This window comes from Tamandua tetradactyla, chromosome 1, assembly GCF_023851605.1.
Source record: "Tamandua tetradactyla isolate mTamTet1 chromosome 1, mTamTet1.pri, whole genome shotgun sequence".
NCBI classification, from domain to species: domain Eukaryota; kingdom Metazoa; phylum Chordata; class Mammalia; order Pilosa; family Myrmecophagidae; genus Tamandua; species Tamandua tetradactyla.
In genome coordinates, this window is record NC_135327.1 from 220,460,676 (window position 1) to 220,476,890 (window position 16,215).

General features: G+C 45.1%; 1 protein-coding gene across 18 annotated transcripts in view; it reads right to left on the minus strand.

The window, feature by feature from the left end:
• Positions 1-16,215, minus strand: part of SVIL (supervillin) — a 209,602-nt gene that overhangs the window by 22,984 nt on the left and 170,403 nt on the right. For all 18 annotated transcript variants that reach the window (XM_077152567.1, XM_077152551.1, XM_077152612.1 and 15 more), the window contains 7 exons: positions 11,621-11,768; positions 7,831-7,920; positions 7,656-7,742; positions 6,131-6,308; positions 3,914-4,086; positions 1,780-1,935; positions 470-606 (listed from right to left, as the gene is read on the minus strand). In XM_077152567.1, coding sequence (XP_077008682.1) covers positions 470-606; positions 1,780-1,935; positions 3,914-4,086; positions 6,131-6,308; positions 7,656-7,742; positions 7,831-7,920; positions 11,621-11,768 — 969 coding nt within the window. The remainder of the gene's footprint in view (positions 1-469; positions 607-1,779; positions 1,936-3,913; positions 4,087-6,130; positions 6,309-7,655; positions 7,743-7,830; positions 7,921-11,620; positions 11,769-16,215) is intronic.

Genomic DNA, 16,215 nt, shown 5'->3' on the forward strand with positions numbered 1-16,215 from the left:
TAGAAAATAATGCAGCTGGAAGACCAGGGGTTATCAATCCTTTATCAATCTTAAACACTCAACAGTTTGTTTATAAAGCTTTAAAAAAAAAAAAGAAACAACCATTCTATGGGCTTTACTTCATGAGCTTCTCATTCAATAGATCTGCCTTAAAACCTCACAGGACCTGGAATACAATTTTGAAGTGACGTATCAGTTCTTATGTTGTTACACAGGAGCAAGAAGAGACCCAGGATTTAAACACTGCAGGTGTAGTGCACATCCTTCTGCAACATCCCACTTAAGCACCCAGAGAAAGCTTGTTTGAAAGGTTGTTGATTCAGGGGAATCCACGCTACCTATTGCTTTTGGCTTGAATGAAACATTTGGCATTTGAGAAGCTTTGTAATAATAATCTGAACTGGCAGAACATTCTACAGGTGTCAAAAGAGAAACTTAATTAAAGCATTTTTACTTTTCAGATACCAACCTTAGCCTTTTCTATGACATTGGCGAACTCTCCCACCCACAGGAAGCAGTGATGGGGAGATAGGAGAAGGAAGCAGTCCCCACTGTTGAGAGACGAAGCCCGTGGTTCCACCAGCCTTGTCTGCACATGTCTTCTTCCTGAACACAAGGCAAAGAGTCACTGTTTCCCCAAGAGATCTAGTAATCAGAGTAAAGCACTCCTGTTAGGAACTCTTCCAGTTCTAGGGTCTCATCTACTAATATTCGTACCTGGGACCTGGGGTAGGGCGAGGGGGGAGTTAAATGGGTAGCATGGCAGGTGGCCGTCCCCTGTCAATGCTTTCCTGAATGCCGCCATCCTCCTTAGGACTGTGACAGGGTCTACTGACAGCCTTGTGTGGACTGATTAAGGTTCTCTTCTCCAGCCAAGTTACCAACATGCTCCTGGTCCCCTCACTCACTCTTGTCCAGCCTCCTTCCCCTGCTCAGCCCCCATCCTGCACCTGAGCCCACTGCAGAGAAGGCAGAGCCGCTGGGGTGGGGGGTGGGGTGGAGGCGGGCACCACCCCAGGAGTTCTCACTTCCAACCACGGGGGACTCTCACTAGGATTCAACTCAGAGGGCAGCACTGCCTTGTAGGCTTTCAGCCCCTTCTCCTAAGCGGTATGTTGATTTAGATCATTCCGCAGCTATAGGGAAGAGACTGAGCATCTGTGCTTGTCCTAGGGAAGTCTTCTTAAACACCTAAAGGATGGTGGTTACGCAAGAGCATGCCCAAAACCCTTGCAGAGGTGGAGGATGGCTCCACAGTCCTTCTCTGGAGAGGTCCCCTATGGGGATGCCTCTAGGTGGGCACCCATCTCACTTCTCACTGCCCAGAGCTCCCCCAGCTGCCCTCTAGGTTTTCCTTGCCCTTAATAGCAAGGGCACTGGAGTGGACTGGGCTCATTTCACCTGCCCTGCTCTTTCTGACTCCTCCTCCAGGAATGCAAGGTTCTCCCTCTGCAATGACCTTTGTTTATCTCAGCATGGAGAACCAAGACCAGTGACTGCCTGGGAGTTCCCTGCCATGATTTGGAGGTTTCTGGAGCCTGAGGGCCAAGGGCAGGGCAGCGCAGGGCCAGGCAGGCAGCTGCAGCGCAGCCAACACCAAGATTCTGGAGCGGAGGAGACCTGGGCCCACGTACCCCACGAGCGTCTGGGCCTTAGGAGGCTGGGATGCCAGGAGGGAGCCCTCTCTCCTTACGGATATTATAGGCTGCATCTGGGGCTCCTGCAGCCAGCCAGAAGCCCCTGGTCTGTGTGTAATTCCACCAGGCTGCTCTTACATACCTTTAACCTGCAACAGCATCAGCTTCTTGTAGGGCACGGCACTATTGTTAGAATTCTGTTCCGTCAGGTTGACGCTCCGCAGGCTGACATTGCTGAAGTTTTCTTTACTGGCCAACCCGGCCAGAGTCACCTCCGAGAAGTTGGAGTTGGAGGACACTGGGAAGGGTGGAGAAAGGGCACACAGGGCAGAGGGAAGCAAGAGGCTTGGGTTAGATGATAATCTCTACAATAGGAAATCGTTCATAACTGACTGGCTACTTCTCCGCTTTAAAGTTAATCCTAAAATGCGGAATATACACACAATGGAATATTATTTGGCCACAAAATGAATGAGGTTTGGATACATGTTACAATGCAGATGAACCTTGAAAATATTATGCTAAGTAAATAAACCAGACACCAACCACTACATGTTGCATGATCCCATGGGCATGAAATATACAGAATAAGCAAATTCATAGAGACTGAGGCAGGTTAGAGGCTACAGGGGAGAGAAGCAATAGGCAGTTATTGCTTAATAGATACAGAGCTTCTATTTTGGGTAGCAAAAAGTTCTGGTAATGGATGGGGGGAATGTAGTACAACATAATGTAACTAATGTCAAAATGGCAAATTCTATGCTTTATATATATATGGTACAACAATTTTTTAAAAAAGAGCAAACTTCGGAAAGCTAAAAAGTTAATCCTGGGAGAAATACATTCAATTTGTGTACATATTCAAGTCTGTATACTCAGTTCAATGCTTAACCCTGTCTTGAGAACTAAACCCAACATTGCGGATTGAAGCTGAATGTTGACAAATGTCACCCCTTCCTATGCAGAGACAAGGACAGAGCAGCATTAGGGGCCAGCTGCATCAGAGAAAAATCGAGAGCTGAGCTCATCTGCTGCAGTCCCCTCCGAAAGCTGTTATCCCCCCTCCTGGCAGCTTTTGGAGGTCGGGCTGCGTTTCTGAGGAAGACTGCAGGATGTCTCCCACCAAAAGTCTTTAGACACAGAAAAAGGGGTACTTTGTAAGGGATGGTTTTGCTCTAATCTTTCCCGGAAGCATGGCGATCAGCTAAATGATCCAGGGTCCTTGCTCTCAGACCTAAGATGCAAAACCAAGAGGCTGAGTCTCCAGCTTAACCAACAAACACACATGCTTCCGGAAGATATGACGCAGTCCCCCAAACGGGAGGTGCAGAAGTGGCTAAATTTCTGCCGATAAACCTTTATTTCTACAACACATTGTTTTAAAAAAATATGCATAAACTGGAGAGACATTCAGAAAATTGTTCTGCTAGGATTAGATTCTAACACTGAAGGAATATAACGCAACAATTCATATGGCAGAATTTGGAAATATACTTTCTTAGTAAAACAGTTATAATGGAAAGACTCTTCATCTAGGTACTCTATTTCTGAGACAGCAAATAGGTTTATTGAGTGCTATAAGAAAATAAAAATCGTTAACAAGACTCTTCAAAATAGCAGGATTATTTCTACCTGGTGCTTCAGGATGATGGAAATGCAAGTTATGGGGCAGGTACAAGCAGAGCAGCTTAGCCTAAAGCCCAGTCCTCACTCCCCATTCATTACCCCCCTCCCAACTCCCCATACAGGCCACCCGCACCCCCAATGCAGACGGTCCTGTCAAACCATTTGAAAAGCACTGGCTTAAGCCATTAATTAGTAATAGGAAAAAAATCTAGGATTAGGAAAAACAGTGGTTTGGGACATTTTCCCACAAGAGATCAAATGATTTGTTTTTGAATAAGATCAAGTGGAGAATTACTATGTTCAGGGTATAAGTTTTACTGAAAATGATTGAATTACAAAACCCAGAAATAACCCTCCCCTTCTACCTTTTGAAAGAAAGCACAGAAAAACAGAATGATTTGAATTAAACAAAGGAAATGATCCATGGTGTAAGAATTTCTGTGAAAACCATTTAATACCAGGCAGGGTGTTTTTTTGGGGGGTGCGATGGGGGAAGTGGGAAGATCACACGTGGGTATAAACTTACTCGTTTTAATTTAAATTTGTCTTTTGTGCACCACTGTTGGCCTGTGTAAGGCAGAAAACCGAGAGAGGATCAAAACAACCCGGCAACGGGTTCCCCAGCCTGGCGCGGGGGCTCGGGTACTCACTCTTCTCTACTTTCATCCGCTTGGACTCCATGAACGCCACGTTCAGCCTCTGTTCCGTGTACTCCTGCAGGAGGTCTTCTCTCGCTGCCAACATCTTCAGGGGGTTTTTGGAAGCCTGCACCCGGCGCTTGGGTCTGACGGCGCGCTTGTGCTCGGCCACCGACGACGTCAGCCTGGGGACAAAGCGGGGTCGCGGCTGCTGCAAGTCCCGCCCGGCCGGGCCGCTGGGAGCGCTGGCACCTGGGCTGCTCTGACCCCCGAGCGGGGCGCCACCAGCCCCTTTCCTGATTTCCGTATAAACCCCACAATTCCTCCTCCTGCCTGCCACCCCTGACCTGGGGTCCTCAAGTCCTGGGGTTGGGCATCAAGAATCCCGGCCCAGGCCACACACCCCCACCCAGGCAGCACCCCAAGAACACTGCACTGAGGTCACCGCTCCAAGGCAGCTCAGCCTATTCAAGGCGACTCTGCATGTCCCCGGGCGGAGGTGGGTGGGGGTGTCCTTAGTTTTCCCTTTGGATTTACACAATGTGTCTACTTCCTTCACTAGCTCCCTTCAGGGAACAGACCAACAGCTCTTGCTTCTGGATTTAATCCTCTTATCTCTGGACTAAACTTTCTCTTACGCTATTGTTTTTCAGTTCCCTTGCCATCCCTCCATGATTAGTTTCCTCTTAAGCCATTGCCCTCTCTGAACAATAAGAATATGTTGAAATAAAATGGTCCTGCAAACCCAACTGCTACGTACACACGCAACTCTCCTGTTACACGCTCTCCCAGGAGGTTTCTGCTGCTGCACAGGCTTCCCTGCCTTAAAGCCCTCCTAATAAAACCCTGCTGCACAACTCTACACACACACACACACACACACACACACACACACACACACACATGCGTGTGCGTGCACGTGTGCTTATTTTATTATACCTAACAATCTAAGCAAGGACATTTGGGTGGGGGGAAGATCCGAGAAATGGTGATATCACCATTTATTTAAGGTGGGAAATGGCAAATTGTTCACTTTTTAAAGGTGGGACTGAAACATGCCAATTAAAACACCCTAAACATTTGAAATATGCAGAGAATGTGTCAGGGCAGACTTAAGGGGAAACTTACAACGTCCAAACGTAAAACAAAAGCCAAACTCCTGCAGGAGAATACCACTCGGACTATGTTGTAGGAAAGAATCAATAAATGTGATGGACAGCTATTGGTTTCGTCTGCCTGGAACACACTGCCATGCTTCTGGCAACAGCATGTTGATTTCCTCCAGGAACCACCTCAAGCCACAAACCGCGTCTCCCCCCCACCTCAGCTCGAGAGGGTGCCAGAGACCCAGCTGCAGCCAACGAGCATCTTCCTTCCTTTGGCTGCCATAACTGGTTGAAGGATGGACTTAGAACTCAAACCGGACCAAAGAATATCAAGTGTGGAACCTCTGCTGGAACCCCTGGTTCAGAGAGGCTGTGTGCTGGGCGGCAGGGAGGCAGTCTTGACACCTGGAGCTGAGAGTGGCCATGGCCACAGCTTGTCTGAAGGAAAACAGCTGGCTGAGACTGTGCTCCAAGGACCCGCTGTGTCTGAAATGCATTCCTGCCTACATTTTGCAATAAGTTCATCTGCAAATCCTTCCACACCTTCCTTCTGTTTCAATCAGTTTGACTTGGGTTCATTTCTGACACTTTTTCTTAGGTGATTTAGTCATGCTCCTGTGTGAAAGAAAACCCTCAGACTTATTGATTTTAATATATTACAATAAGCTAACATTCTTTACTGATTTCCTAGTTAGTTGTATTAATTTGGGCCTTTATAATACAAATATTTTTTTCAAAGTCACGGGTAAGAATCCAATAGGTCAGATGAAAGACAGGAATGGAAATTTCTTAAACTATGCTAATCTAGAAATCTGGAAAATAATATTCAAGTTATGTGACAAGTCCCATGATGCCCATTTAAGGACGACACAAACATCTGTGGTACAGGCTGTGCATTCGAGGTTGTCTGCCTGGATGTACAGCTGTGCTGGAGGGCACAGGCTTTACGTGCCCCCCAGGATGATGCATCTGCTCTGGGGGATAATGAAGCGGCTGTGCTGAATCTGCCGCAGGAGGAGGTGACAGAGTGAAAGAGCCTTACAACAACTCGACAACTCGGCAGGGAAGCCAGGGACAGAAGCCGCTCTGAGTTGGGGGAAAGAATGAGACGGAAATAACTCACTTGGGTGCGTAAGGGTCGAAAATAACATCGAAATCCTCCTCAAGCTCTACAGGACTCCTGGGCGCTGCAGAATCCATGCTGCGGTAGAACTTGGCAAACGTTTCGTCGTCATCCAACTTCATCACCTCCTTCACAGCCTGGCCTGTGACGGTGAGCGTGGTTTCCTGCATCCCACCAACTAGCAACCGACAGCAAACAAACAGAAGGTTCGTGTGAAAACATTCTCCAGCTATGCTTGCGGCATTTAAAAAGTTCGTTATCCCCCTAAGTCCCAGGAGTGGAGAAAACAGGATAGAGATACACAGGGTTCTCAGGTGCTTCCTTAGCCCTCACCTGACTTCTACCCAAACAAAGCTCCCCCGGGAGAATGGCAGCAGAGAGAGAGAGGTGGGCGTGCACATGGGTCTGCAAAGCTTTTTCTAACTTGTTCCTCTTCCTCCTGGAAGTAGAACTAGCCCCAGACTCATTCTAGATTGGGGAGTAGACTCTCCCTGCAAAAGGCCAAGTAGTAGATATTTTAGGCTTTGGGTGGGATTGCTGTTGGGACTACTCAACTGCCGTGTTTTAGTGCAAGAACAAATTGATGATGCAGAAACAAATGGGTGTGACTGTGCTTCAGTAACACTTTCTCTACAAACACCAGGGGAGAGTTGAATCGGCCTGTGGGTTGTAATTCCACCACTGAGACCATTATCACATGCATGTAATAAACTTCAGATTGTTTGCATCCCTTGCCTAGCAGTTTAGTTATTGTATTACGCTTTTATACTTTCGTTTTAAAGTAGTTATTTGCATTTATTTATTTCCAACTTATTAGGAGTCACTGTCCATAGGAGGGGCTAGAGCTCCGAGTATTGTTGTGCCAAGTACTGGACATTTTTATTAAGCATAAAGAGGCTGTTTCTACATAGGTTTTATTCTGTGTGCTTTGCTGACTTTGTGTAGGAATGTTTATTACAGCATTTATTTACTAGAATTTTCTTTTAGAAATCATATATCATTATGAGAAATAGTACCAGCTTCTACCTTATTGGAAGTTCATAAAAGCAATTTAAAGTTCATCAAGCCCAAGATGATATTGATTTTATATACATATAATGGCCTGCTTTCAGGGTTGAAAGTAAAACTGCTGAGTTCTGATTGGATGATATCCCAAGGGTTTAAATTTAAGGAAAAATGTGCAATTGGGGGGGTCTCCAATTTAGTACATTATCAAATGGATCAGAGTCTGCAATTCAATCAGTCTTGACCAACACTTTTTTGATAAAATGAAGATAACAAATCATGTTAAAAATATGAATCAGCGGCACAGATTCACTGATATGGAAAGCAGACAATTTGGCTGAGGAGAAAATGTGATCAGAAATGGGGTTTGGAGATTTTGATAGAGGGGCAGTTTTTTTGGCTTCCTCAGCTACCTCAATAAAGAAGAAGATGAGTTTTTCCCCTAACCTACTCACTGAAAATACAAACCAGTGAGCTACAACATTTAACACAAAGCTTCCCTTTGGGATCTGTTACATACCTTTGTTATTCAGCCTTCTTAGGAAGGTTTCCAGCCTGTCCAGCTTCAGGTCCGATTCTAACTGCATGTCTGGTCTGGCTTCAATATCTGAGCAAATAGAAACCATCAATGTGAAAATGCTGCTATGTCTTCTGATCACAAAGCCATTGGCATACTGAGCACCTTGATAACTTACCTTCCAGGGGTTTGGAAACTGGGGTGGTGCCCCTTGTTTTATTGCAAATAGGGGAAGCAACTGGAGTTATGGCAGTAGGCGAGGCCAAACCTGCAGACAAGGAGCAATTTAGCAGCTCAATATCATTTCTGGAAATTCCCAGAACACTAATTGATCTCCATTAGCCCCCGGGCATATTTTACAACATAAGAATTTACATAAGCTCACCCATATACAATCACCCACACACAGACGTCCACTCACGTATACACACTCATACATACACTGCATACTCGTACACACACACACACGTCACACCCTCACACACCTTCCACAGGTGTAAAAGGTGCTATTACACAGATGCAATAATGTGTGAGACTAGCGGACACGTAACCTGGGTTTTCTTGTTCTAAGGACTGCAGAAGCTGACATTCCCAAATGAACAGTGAAGATGTGGGAAAGCAGGTCCACTGACAGGTAACTGAGTAAGAGAGTGCGGGAGGCTGTCACAGTGTACTTGACCTGGGGAGTTGTGAGTTTCGGGCAAGAGGGAGTTGAGAGAGTACATTTACACCATCTCCCTCAGAAGATGTAAAGCATGAGCCATGTCCTACCAGTGGGCGAGTGACCCCAGAACTGAGGTGAGGGGAGACAGTCTGGCCTTGGGGGCACCACTCAGTGTGTTTTCCCTGAGCAATAACCCAAGGAGTGCTGACCTATTAGAAAAAAGAAGTAGAAGGGAATCCATTGAAACTCATTTGTGATTTTGGAGGGTTTGTATTACAGCGTCCCAGTGTGGCTGGGAATGGGTGATATGCTTCCACTCATTTGGGAAGGGGAGAGAAGGCAGTGCCAGCAGAGAGAAGGCATCCAGCTGGAACAGAAAGCTCAATAAAGAGAAGGATGAGTAGTTTTCCTAAACTAAGGAGAAGGGGCTGGAAAGGGAAGTCTATAGAGCATTTACAAAGAACAAAATGAGATGTGAATGTTCTTTGCATTTATTTGCAGTAAATGTGAACTCCTCAGATGATACTGATGCATCAGGCATCCCTTATAGAACAGCATTGGGGAATATGGACATCACTACTGCTTTCAAGGAAAAATAAATGAATGGATTACTGTGCTCCCTCTTCCTATAAGCTAGAGAGGTATTTATTATAGCACAAGAGTTTTAAGGAAAAATACTGAAATGTGGAATATATGTAAGTTTTAGGTAAAATTTTAGCAGTACTCAGTATGTACATTTATTTGCTGGGTGGTATAAATAAAATAAAAAAATTAATTTCACTTACCAGGTCTACAAAGTGAGAAAGTAAACTTTCTTGGAAGATCATCAAGATAAGTAAAATGTGATGCTCTAAGTTTATCCCAGGCTGGGGCAGTGACTCATTATTTATTAAAAGGGTGCTTGGAGACACTGGCAGAGCTCATTAGCATGGAGTTAATTAACTTTGCAGCTAATAAATAGCTGACTCAGAAGGCCGATTGCCAAAGCAACCAGGGACATCTGTCCCTACACCCTGGGTGGGACCATATTTACTGATGTCGCCCCTGCTGTGTTCTCAGATCTCCAGGGGGTGGGGACAGCCCTTTCCTGGCCAGGAAGATGAGTTCTAGGTACTGGGTGAGGGCACACAGATTTAAATGACAAAACGTTAAAACCAAAAGACTCAAGACAACATGAACTTCTTGGTGACAAATTATCCATTCAATAACTAGTCACAGATCTCTTTGGGGACATTCTAACGCCTCTCATTCAAAGATGTACTTTGAGCACTTTCTCTCCAGGACAATCCTAGAATGCCCCAGAAACTGTATGAAATACAAACTGTTAGGTGGAATCAGGCGTTGTCCGAAAAGTTGCAGGCCCAAACAAGGGCAGAGAATGAGGGTTTCCTGGGGGACAGGATGGAAGCCAGAGTGCCGCCCCCTCGGTGCACAGTGACTCATGCTAAGGTAGGGAGGCAGGCATGCACCGAGCCCTGACACCCGCAGGCTGTGGGGTGCGGGGGATTTGATATCGCAGCAAATGAAATTCGAAGTCCCAGCCCTGTGTGTGAATCACAGAGCTCGTGACTCAAATGAAACAAACAACCCAGGTGGTGGTGAAAAATATCAGAACAAAAGGGCACAGTGTTGTCCATAGATTAAAAGCAGATGTCCAAGAAAATTATTTTCTAGGCATGCTATACAACACCCATGAAATAAAGATGCCCAGTTTATTCAGGAAAATGGGAAGGCAAACTCATCTGCCTAGGGACAGGACCGCTCTGACCTTGTTCTCCAAGTCTGCATGGGGGGGGGGTTACCTCAGCCCCTGCCAGCTAGCAGACTCCCCTACCCAGCACAGGGCATGCCAGGGGCTGCTGTGTGGCCTCTGAGCTCACCATGTGCAGGTGCAATGGTGTAGGGTTGGAAGGGGTCTGCTTACAAATAAACGATGATTTTTAAGATGAGAGAGGAAAAAAGAAACTGAAATAGAAAGTCATCAGGATAAAAGTTCAGGCTGGAAGGTGGAAGACTTCAGCCGTGGTTCATGTTCTCAGCCCTGGTTCCAGTTAGCCCTTCTGGGGCTGAAAGTTCTCCTTTTCTGTTTCAACAGGGGTGGAACTCACATGGAAGTAGCTTCATATAGGCATATAGGTCTGAGATTCTGATGAAGAAAATAGTCAAATGCCACCTCGTTCTATGAGAGGAATCTACCTTCTGTTATCCTTTGGCAATTCCAAGAGTAGGTGAGAACAGATGTGTCAGGAAGGACTCTTCCCCCAAGATTTGAGTTAAGTGAAATCCAGGGTTCTGCCCTCCCTTCTGCAAATATTTAGCATGTCCCTACCCTGAGTCAAGTCAGGCACTCTTCAGAAGAGTGAAGATCCCCAAAGGTTTTGGGAACAAGGGAAGATAAACTTGTAGCATATATCAGTATAAGTTAACTTTAATTGAATGTGAAAACTTTTACCGTTAAGTTAGGAAATTCACTCTAAAATGATAGCTGAGCCGATGAAGTTTATGTGCACACAGGTGATAAAGGGGCCCAGAATTTTAACCATTCACTAAAGATAGGAAAGAAAGCTCCTGATCATAAGTTCCAAATGCTCTCCTGAAGCCTCAAGGGTGTCTGATGACTTTTCTAACCACAGGAAATGTCATTCTCTTTCATAAATCTTGGAACGCAGGCTTCAAAGCAGTTCTAAAAGCTCAGCTGCAGAGAAATTCCTCTTTCTTGGAATTGGATACATTTTTAATCAGATATTTAAAAAATATCTGGAAATTAGCTTTGTAAACTATAGAAATCTGGTTGGATGGGAAGGGAGCTTGGAATTAATTTGAAGATAAATTCTGGCATTGAGAAAGGCTTACTTGGGTAAACTAGTGTCCAGATTGCAAGAAAATGGAGAGTTTGAAAGTAATTATGGGAAAAAATCTTAGGTTTGTTAGCAGACTTGCAATTGCTTTTGAAACCTGAGCTCCCTCTCCACACGGGGAAATTTTGAAATAGTGACAAACCGAATATGCTCTTTAGATTGAAAAGGACGCTGACTTTTTACGAGAAAGGGTTTTCAGGAGGAACAGCTCATAGATCTTACCCCCCCAAAACCCTGACAGAACTTCAGTAAAATTTAAAACTAAAAAACGACAAAGACCATGGTCTGTTGTGTGTGCATCTTTTACAATCGTGCTATCACACCCCATCCTCAACCATAGCGCGTGCACATCTGCGCACACAACAGACAATACACACGCACACGTGCACACAAGAACACACATGCGTGTGCACACACGCACGCCCACGTCATGCACACACACGGACCTTTCTTCACCATTCTGCCTGCGACAGTGAACTGAGTGGAGTCGTTGGCGGCGCCTTTGCCTTTGGTCTCCCAGGCCTCCTCCCTCCCCGTGATGAGATGCTTCCGCTCCTCGATAGTCATCTGGGTCTCTCGACTTTCTGCCATCCACTGGGCATACAGCACACAAGGGAGAAAACAGGAGAGAGGAATAATAGAGACGTGAATTTTAGCTTGCAGTGCTACGTGGGCTTTAAAGCAGGCACGTGAAGAGTAATACATTTTCTGAAAAGGCCATAAGCTTTCTACCTGAACCGGTCTCTGAAATGGGTGTGGCTTCCTTATTTCCAGCTTGGAGGAGAGCCCACCAGGAGCAATGCTGAAACCTTGGGTCAAAAGCTTGCTTTTTCACTCATTTGTTTGAACAACGGGAACACCAAAATGATACTTGGTAAAAGTAAAGAAGCAGACAAAAATGGAGAGACTGTTGTAAGCCATGAACTTTACAAAGCTCTAAAGTGGCTCCGTTTGCCTGGCGGGTTAAATTCAGTGGATTGGGAGACTTTATCCACCTACACTCACAAAGTTCCAGGTCAATTTAGAAGGTTTTATCCATGTACGTTCAAAGGAATATGGCTGGTTATTTGTAGGGAAAACGAGTGGGAATAAACCTGCTCTAGGAAGGTTTCTAGAATGCTGCTGGCTCTTCTCTGACAATAGCGTCACCTGGGCAGGCAGGCAGCCAGGTCCGCCCATGGAAGGGGATTTAGGCCATAATCTATCCTGCACTGAGATGAGTTCTCCTTTACACTCACAGACATGTAGAAAAGAGTTTCTATCTAAAAATGTTTTCAAAAGTTTCTAATAGGGGCTCTGGAGAGGGCAGCCTCTTCACTTCCTAAGCCCTCAGGCGATGCTCCTTCAGCCTGGGGCGGGGGCAGAGCAGAGAGCTGGGGGGATCAGCAGGACACCCTGTGAGGGGTGGGCTGTGGAGGGAGGAGTTCCGGGGGGCTGGGCTGAGGGCAGCGGGCCAGGGGGAAGGATGAGAAGTGAGAACAGAGGCAGAGGGAGGAGTTCGGGCCTTAGACTGGAAGAACTGAATGGGATCTGAAGAATTAGAGTGTGGCTGGAAGACAGGAAGATGGTGGGGTCGAGCAGGCAGGAGGTCCTAAAGTGGTGGCAGCCCAGAGCCTGCTCTCCCTCCTCTGATGACACAGCCCCTTTCTGGGGCTGCACGGGGCAGGTGAGAAGCAGGGGCCAGGGCTGGGTGTGCTTGGGCAAAGGGGGCAGGTGCTGGGAGATGTAATGCTGGGGAAGGAAGAGAGGAGAGAGCATCCTTCACACCACCAAGAGCTGCCCCTGCCGTCCAGCCTGAAGCCACCCCTGTAAGGGGCTATACACGATGGCCATGTCCTCCTGTGCTTGCGCTTTGCCTTGACCGCCATATTTTCTTTGACTGGAAGAACGCCATTTCTGCCAGGGCATTTGCATTCAGTCTACAGTTGAGCTCTCAACTTCTTCTGGCAGCTTCCCCAGCAACTCTTCCCACAAGAGGATGAGAAGTCTTAGGAAAGCATGCTCAACACAGATCAATGTGATCCTAGGGGCTCCACAGTGGGGGGTCTGGGGGAGTCCAGAGGGGCATCCATCCCTGGGGCTCTGTCATTCTTCTCCTCTAGCACTTTCCATCCTCAATGACAACTGAGCTTCCCTAAGTGGGCCAATGGGAAACGACTTCTGGATTTGCAAAAGAAAGGAAGAAAGTCAAAATCTGCCTGGTGCCCTTTCTTCAAGTCCTGGAATGCTGGCAGGGAGGGAGGATACATGACCAAGAGGCCCTTCCTTCCTTCCCAGCAACTGCACTGGCAAAATTTGGGTCATACTATAAATACGGACTTCTCTACCATCTACTTTGTGAATCTTCCTAGTTTTTCAGGATTTTTTCTATGGAACAATCCTAGCCATAATTGATTTTTATATCCTTGGTAATTTAGAGTAAATTAAAAAAAGTATTTTCTAAAACAGACATGACAATGAAATGCAATGCATGATTCTAGATAAGGTGGGAGTTGGGGTTAAAATCACATTCCTTTGGGGGTGGGAATGGACACAATTTGAATATGGACTGTAATTAAATGTGTTATGGGTGTTAAATTCTGGCATCTTGAAAACTCTGACTTTAGGAAATATACACTGAAGTATCGAAAGGGAAAGGAGTAAGGTGTGTTCAAGCTGTCACACGTGGGTCAGGAAGAAAAGGTATAGGAGGGAGGGAGAGAAAGGGGCCGAGAGGGAGTAGGGAGGGAGCAGATGGCAACAAGTGGTGGATCTGGTAAAGGGTATATGGAAGTGCTCTGCCTAATATGGCAACTTTTCACCAAGTTTGCAGTTACATCAAGTAGTTAAGAACAACAAAAAATCAGAAACACTTTCCATTAACTTTCTCACTCACGATTGAGGAGATGACCCCAATTTCAAGCAACCGTCTGACTCATACGCTCTTATTAAATAAGCTCTGAGGTTGATTCTGCCAAGAAGACCCCATCAAAATTCAAGAAGGTACGTTTTCTTTGAAAATGAAGTTTCAGGAGTGGATTTTAATCAAAGCAATATGGAACTTGGCTTAAAATATTTCTAGAAACATACAAAGTTCCAAGAAAGTTTGCTTTTCCAAATGCTTGGACATCACTAGTCCAGAGTCTCTTGCCTCCCCGGTCCAGGGCGTGGTGGTTTGGTGTGGTTAATGACTCAGAAAAATGATATCCCCAAATTAAACATTTCATTTCCCCAGGGCTCCTGCATGAATGCGATAAATCTGAGCCCTGGGCAGATACAACGGTTTTTAAGATTTAAAGCTTCCATTAGTTTGCCAGATCTATGTCAAAAAGGAATATTTTTCCTCCCCTGTAAATTACAGTATTAAACATAAAAGCTTTTGTTTCTCTACAAGCATCTAATTCTGCTACTTAGTGGGGTTGGATTAAGGCTTCCTAAATCCTGCTATTTGACTTCACATGGCTATACAGTAGGGATATACAGTTTATTTACTAGGAAGACCCTAACAGAACTTATTAAAAGCTACTACTAAATTTTGAAAACTTAAAACATAAAAACAAATAAGAGGGACATCATCGTCCATTTACATTTTTAGCTTAAAACTTCATTATTGCCTTGTCTTGTCTTTCCTTCTAAGTTTTTCTTTCCTCTTTTAGAGGACTTATTAGAGATGAAATATTAAGTCCTGTGACTTAATATGAGTCAATATTAATATAACCTTAATATTATAAAGGTTATACTGATGATGTTTGAGACTGACACCGATAAGGGGAAATTGAAGAAAACTATGATAGAAGCCCTGCCCATCTCTCCTCCACTCTTCCACATACCGATGCCACGAACGTGGAGGTGAGGGGTGGAAAGGATAGATGGAGCAGAGAATGAGAAAGTGTGTGTGTGTGTGGGTGTGTAGAAGGTGAAAGAGTTGGGGAAAAAAAGGAGAATCCTCTCTAAAATACAAAGACTGGGTAGGACCCAGTTTGAAACCTTGCAAAAGCCTCAATCTCAATGTTTTCAGGTTGCTACATTGTTACCGAGGAGTCTCTCTCTGTCTCTGTCCACACCTAACTGAGAAATCACAGCACAGATTTCACAGCGAGGTTTCTGCCTTGGGAATGCGAGACACCAAAAGAATTCTATTGTTTAGAATTGGTAGAGATTTGAGGGTAAGACTCTGCTCCATCTGAGAGCTTTATGAAAAGGAAATATTGTGATGTAGCTTTTTAAAATTTTATCTTACATCAAGTGAAGTTAAATTATAGGAAATTACAGGAGCACATGTTGAGAAAGAGGGATAAAGTAATGTGACAAATCTTCTCATTTTTCAAAAAAATGCCACCACCTTTTAGAATTCTGTGCACTGTTTAAGAAATTCAGATTCTCTGATTCCTAGTGTGATTTCATGTCGCACAGCAGTGCAGGCTAAGGTGACCTGAACAAAAGACGGTGAAAAAGGCACAAGGAGGCTGAAATCTCCCAAGCCACCAGAATTTGGTCTTGTCAGCATCTACCAACTTGTTACACGAGAGGACAGAGGATGGGAAGGGGACATTTCTTACTCTGGGCAGGCCACTGGCCTGTGAAAAGAGAATGCGTGCGGATGCCCGAAAGACAAACAGTGCATTCAGGAAGAGCTGGCTTTCTATTTATAAACACCCTGTTTTCTTCCTGGACCTTGACATTGCTGATTCTAGGACTCGAGGGGTGGAGGAAGGAGGAGTCTTCTGACCTCAGAGAATACTGATCAGCTATCACTAATAATTGGTCTGTAAAATACTTATCTGGGAAAATAGTCAAGATGTAAAAAACAATTTTTATGAAAGGAAGAACCTAGAAGTTTTAATTCTGAAGTCCTAAAAAGTAAATTGCCTCTGGTAAATGCTTTTTAAAAAAAAAACATATATAAAGACTGTTCAATAACTTCTCTTTCCCTTGAAAGTTTTATTTATGTGCTTATTTTTTAAATACTCATTTTGCTGGGCAGTGATGGGACAGCAAGTCTGCTGGAGCTCTCCCCTCCTCCGGAGGTGAGCTGTCCTGGGGCTGGGCTTTCAACTTCAAA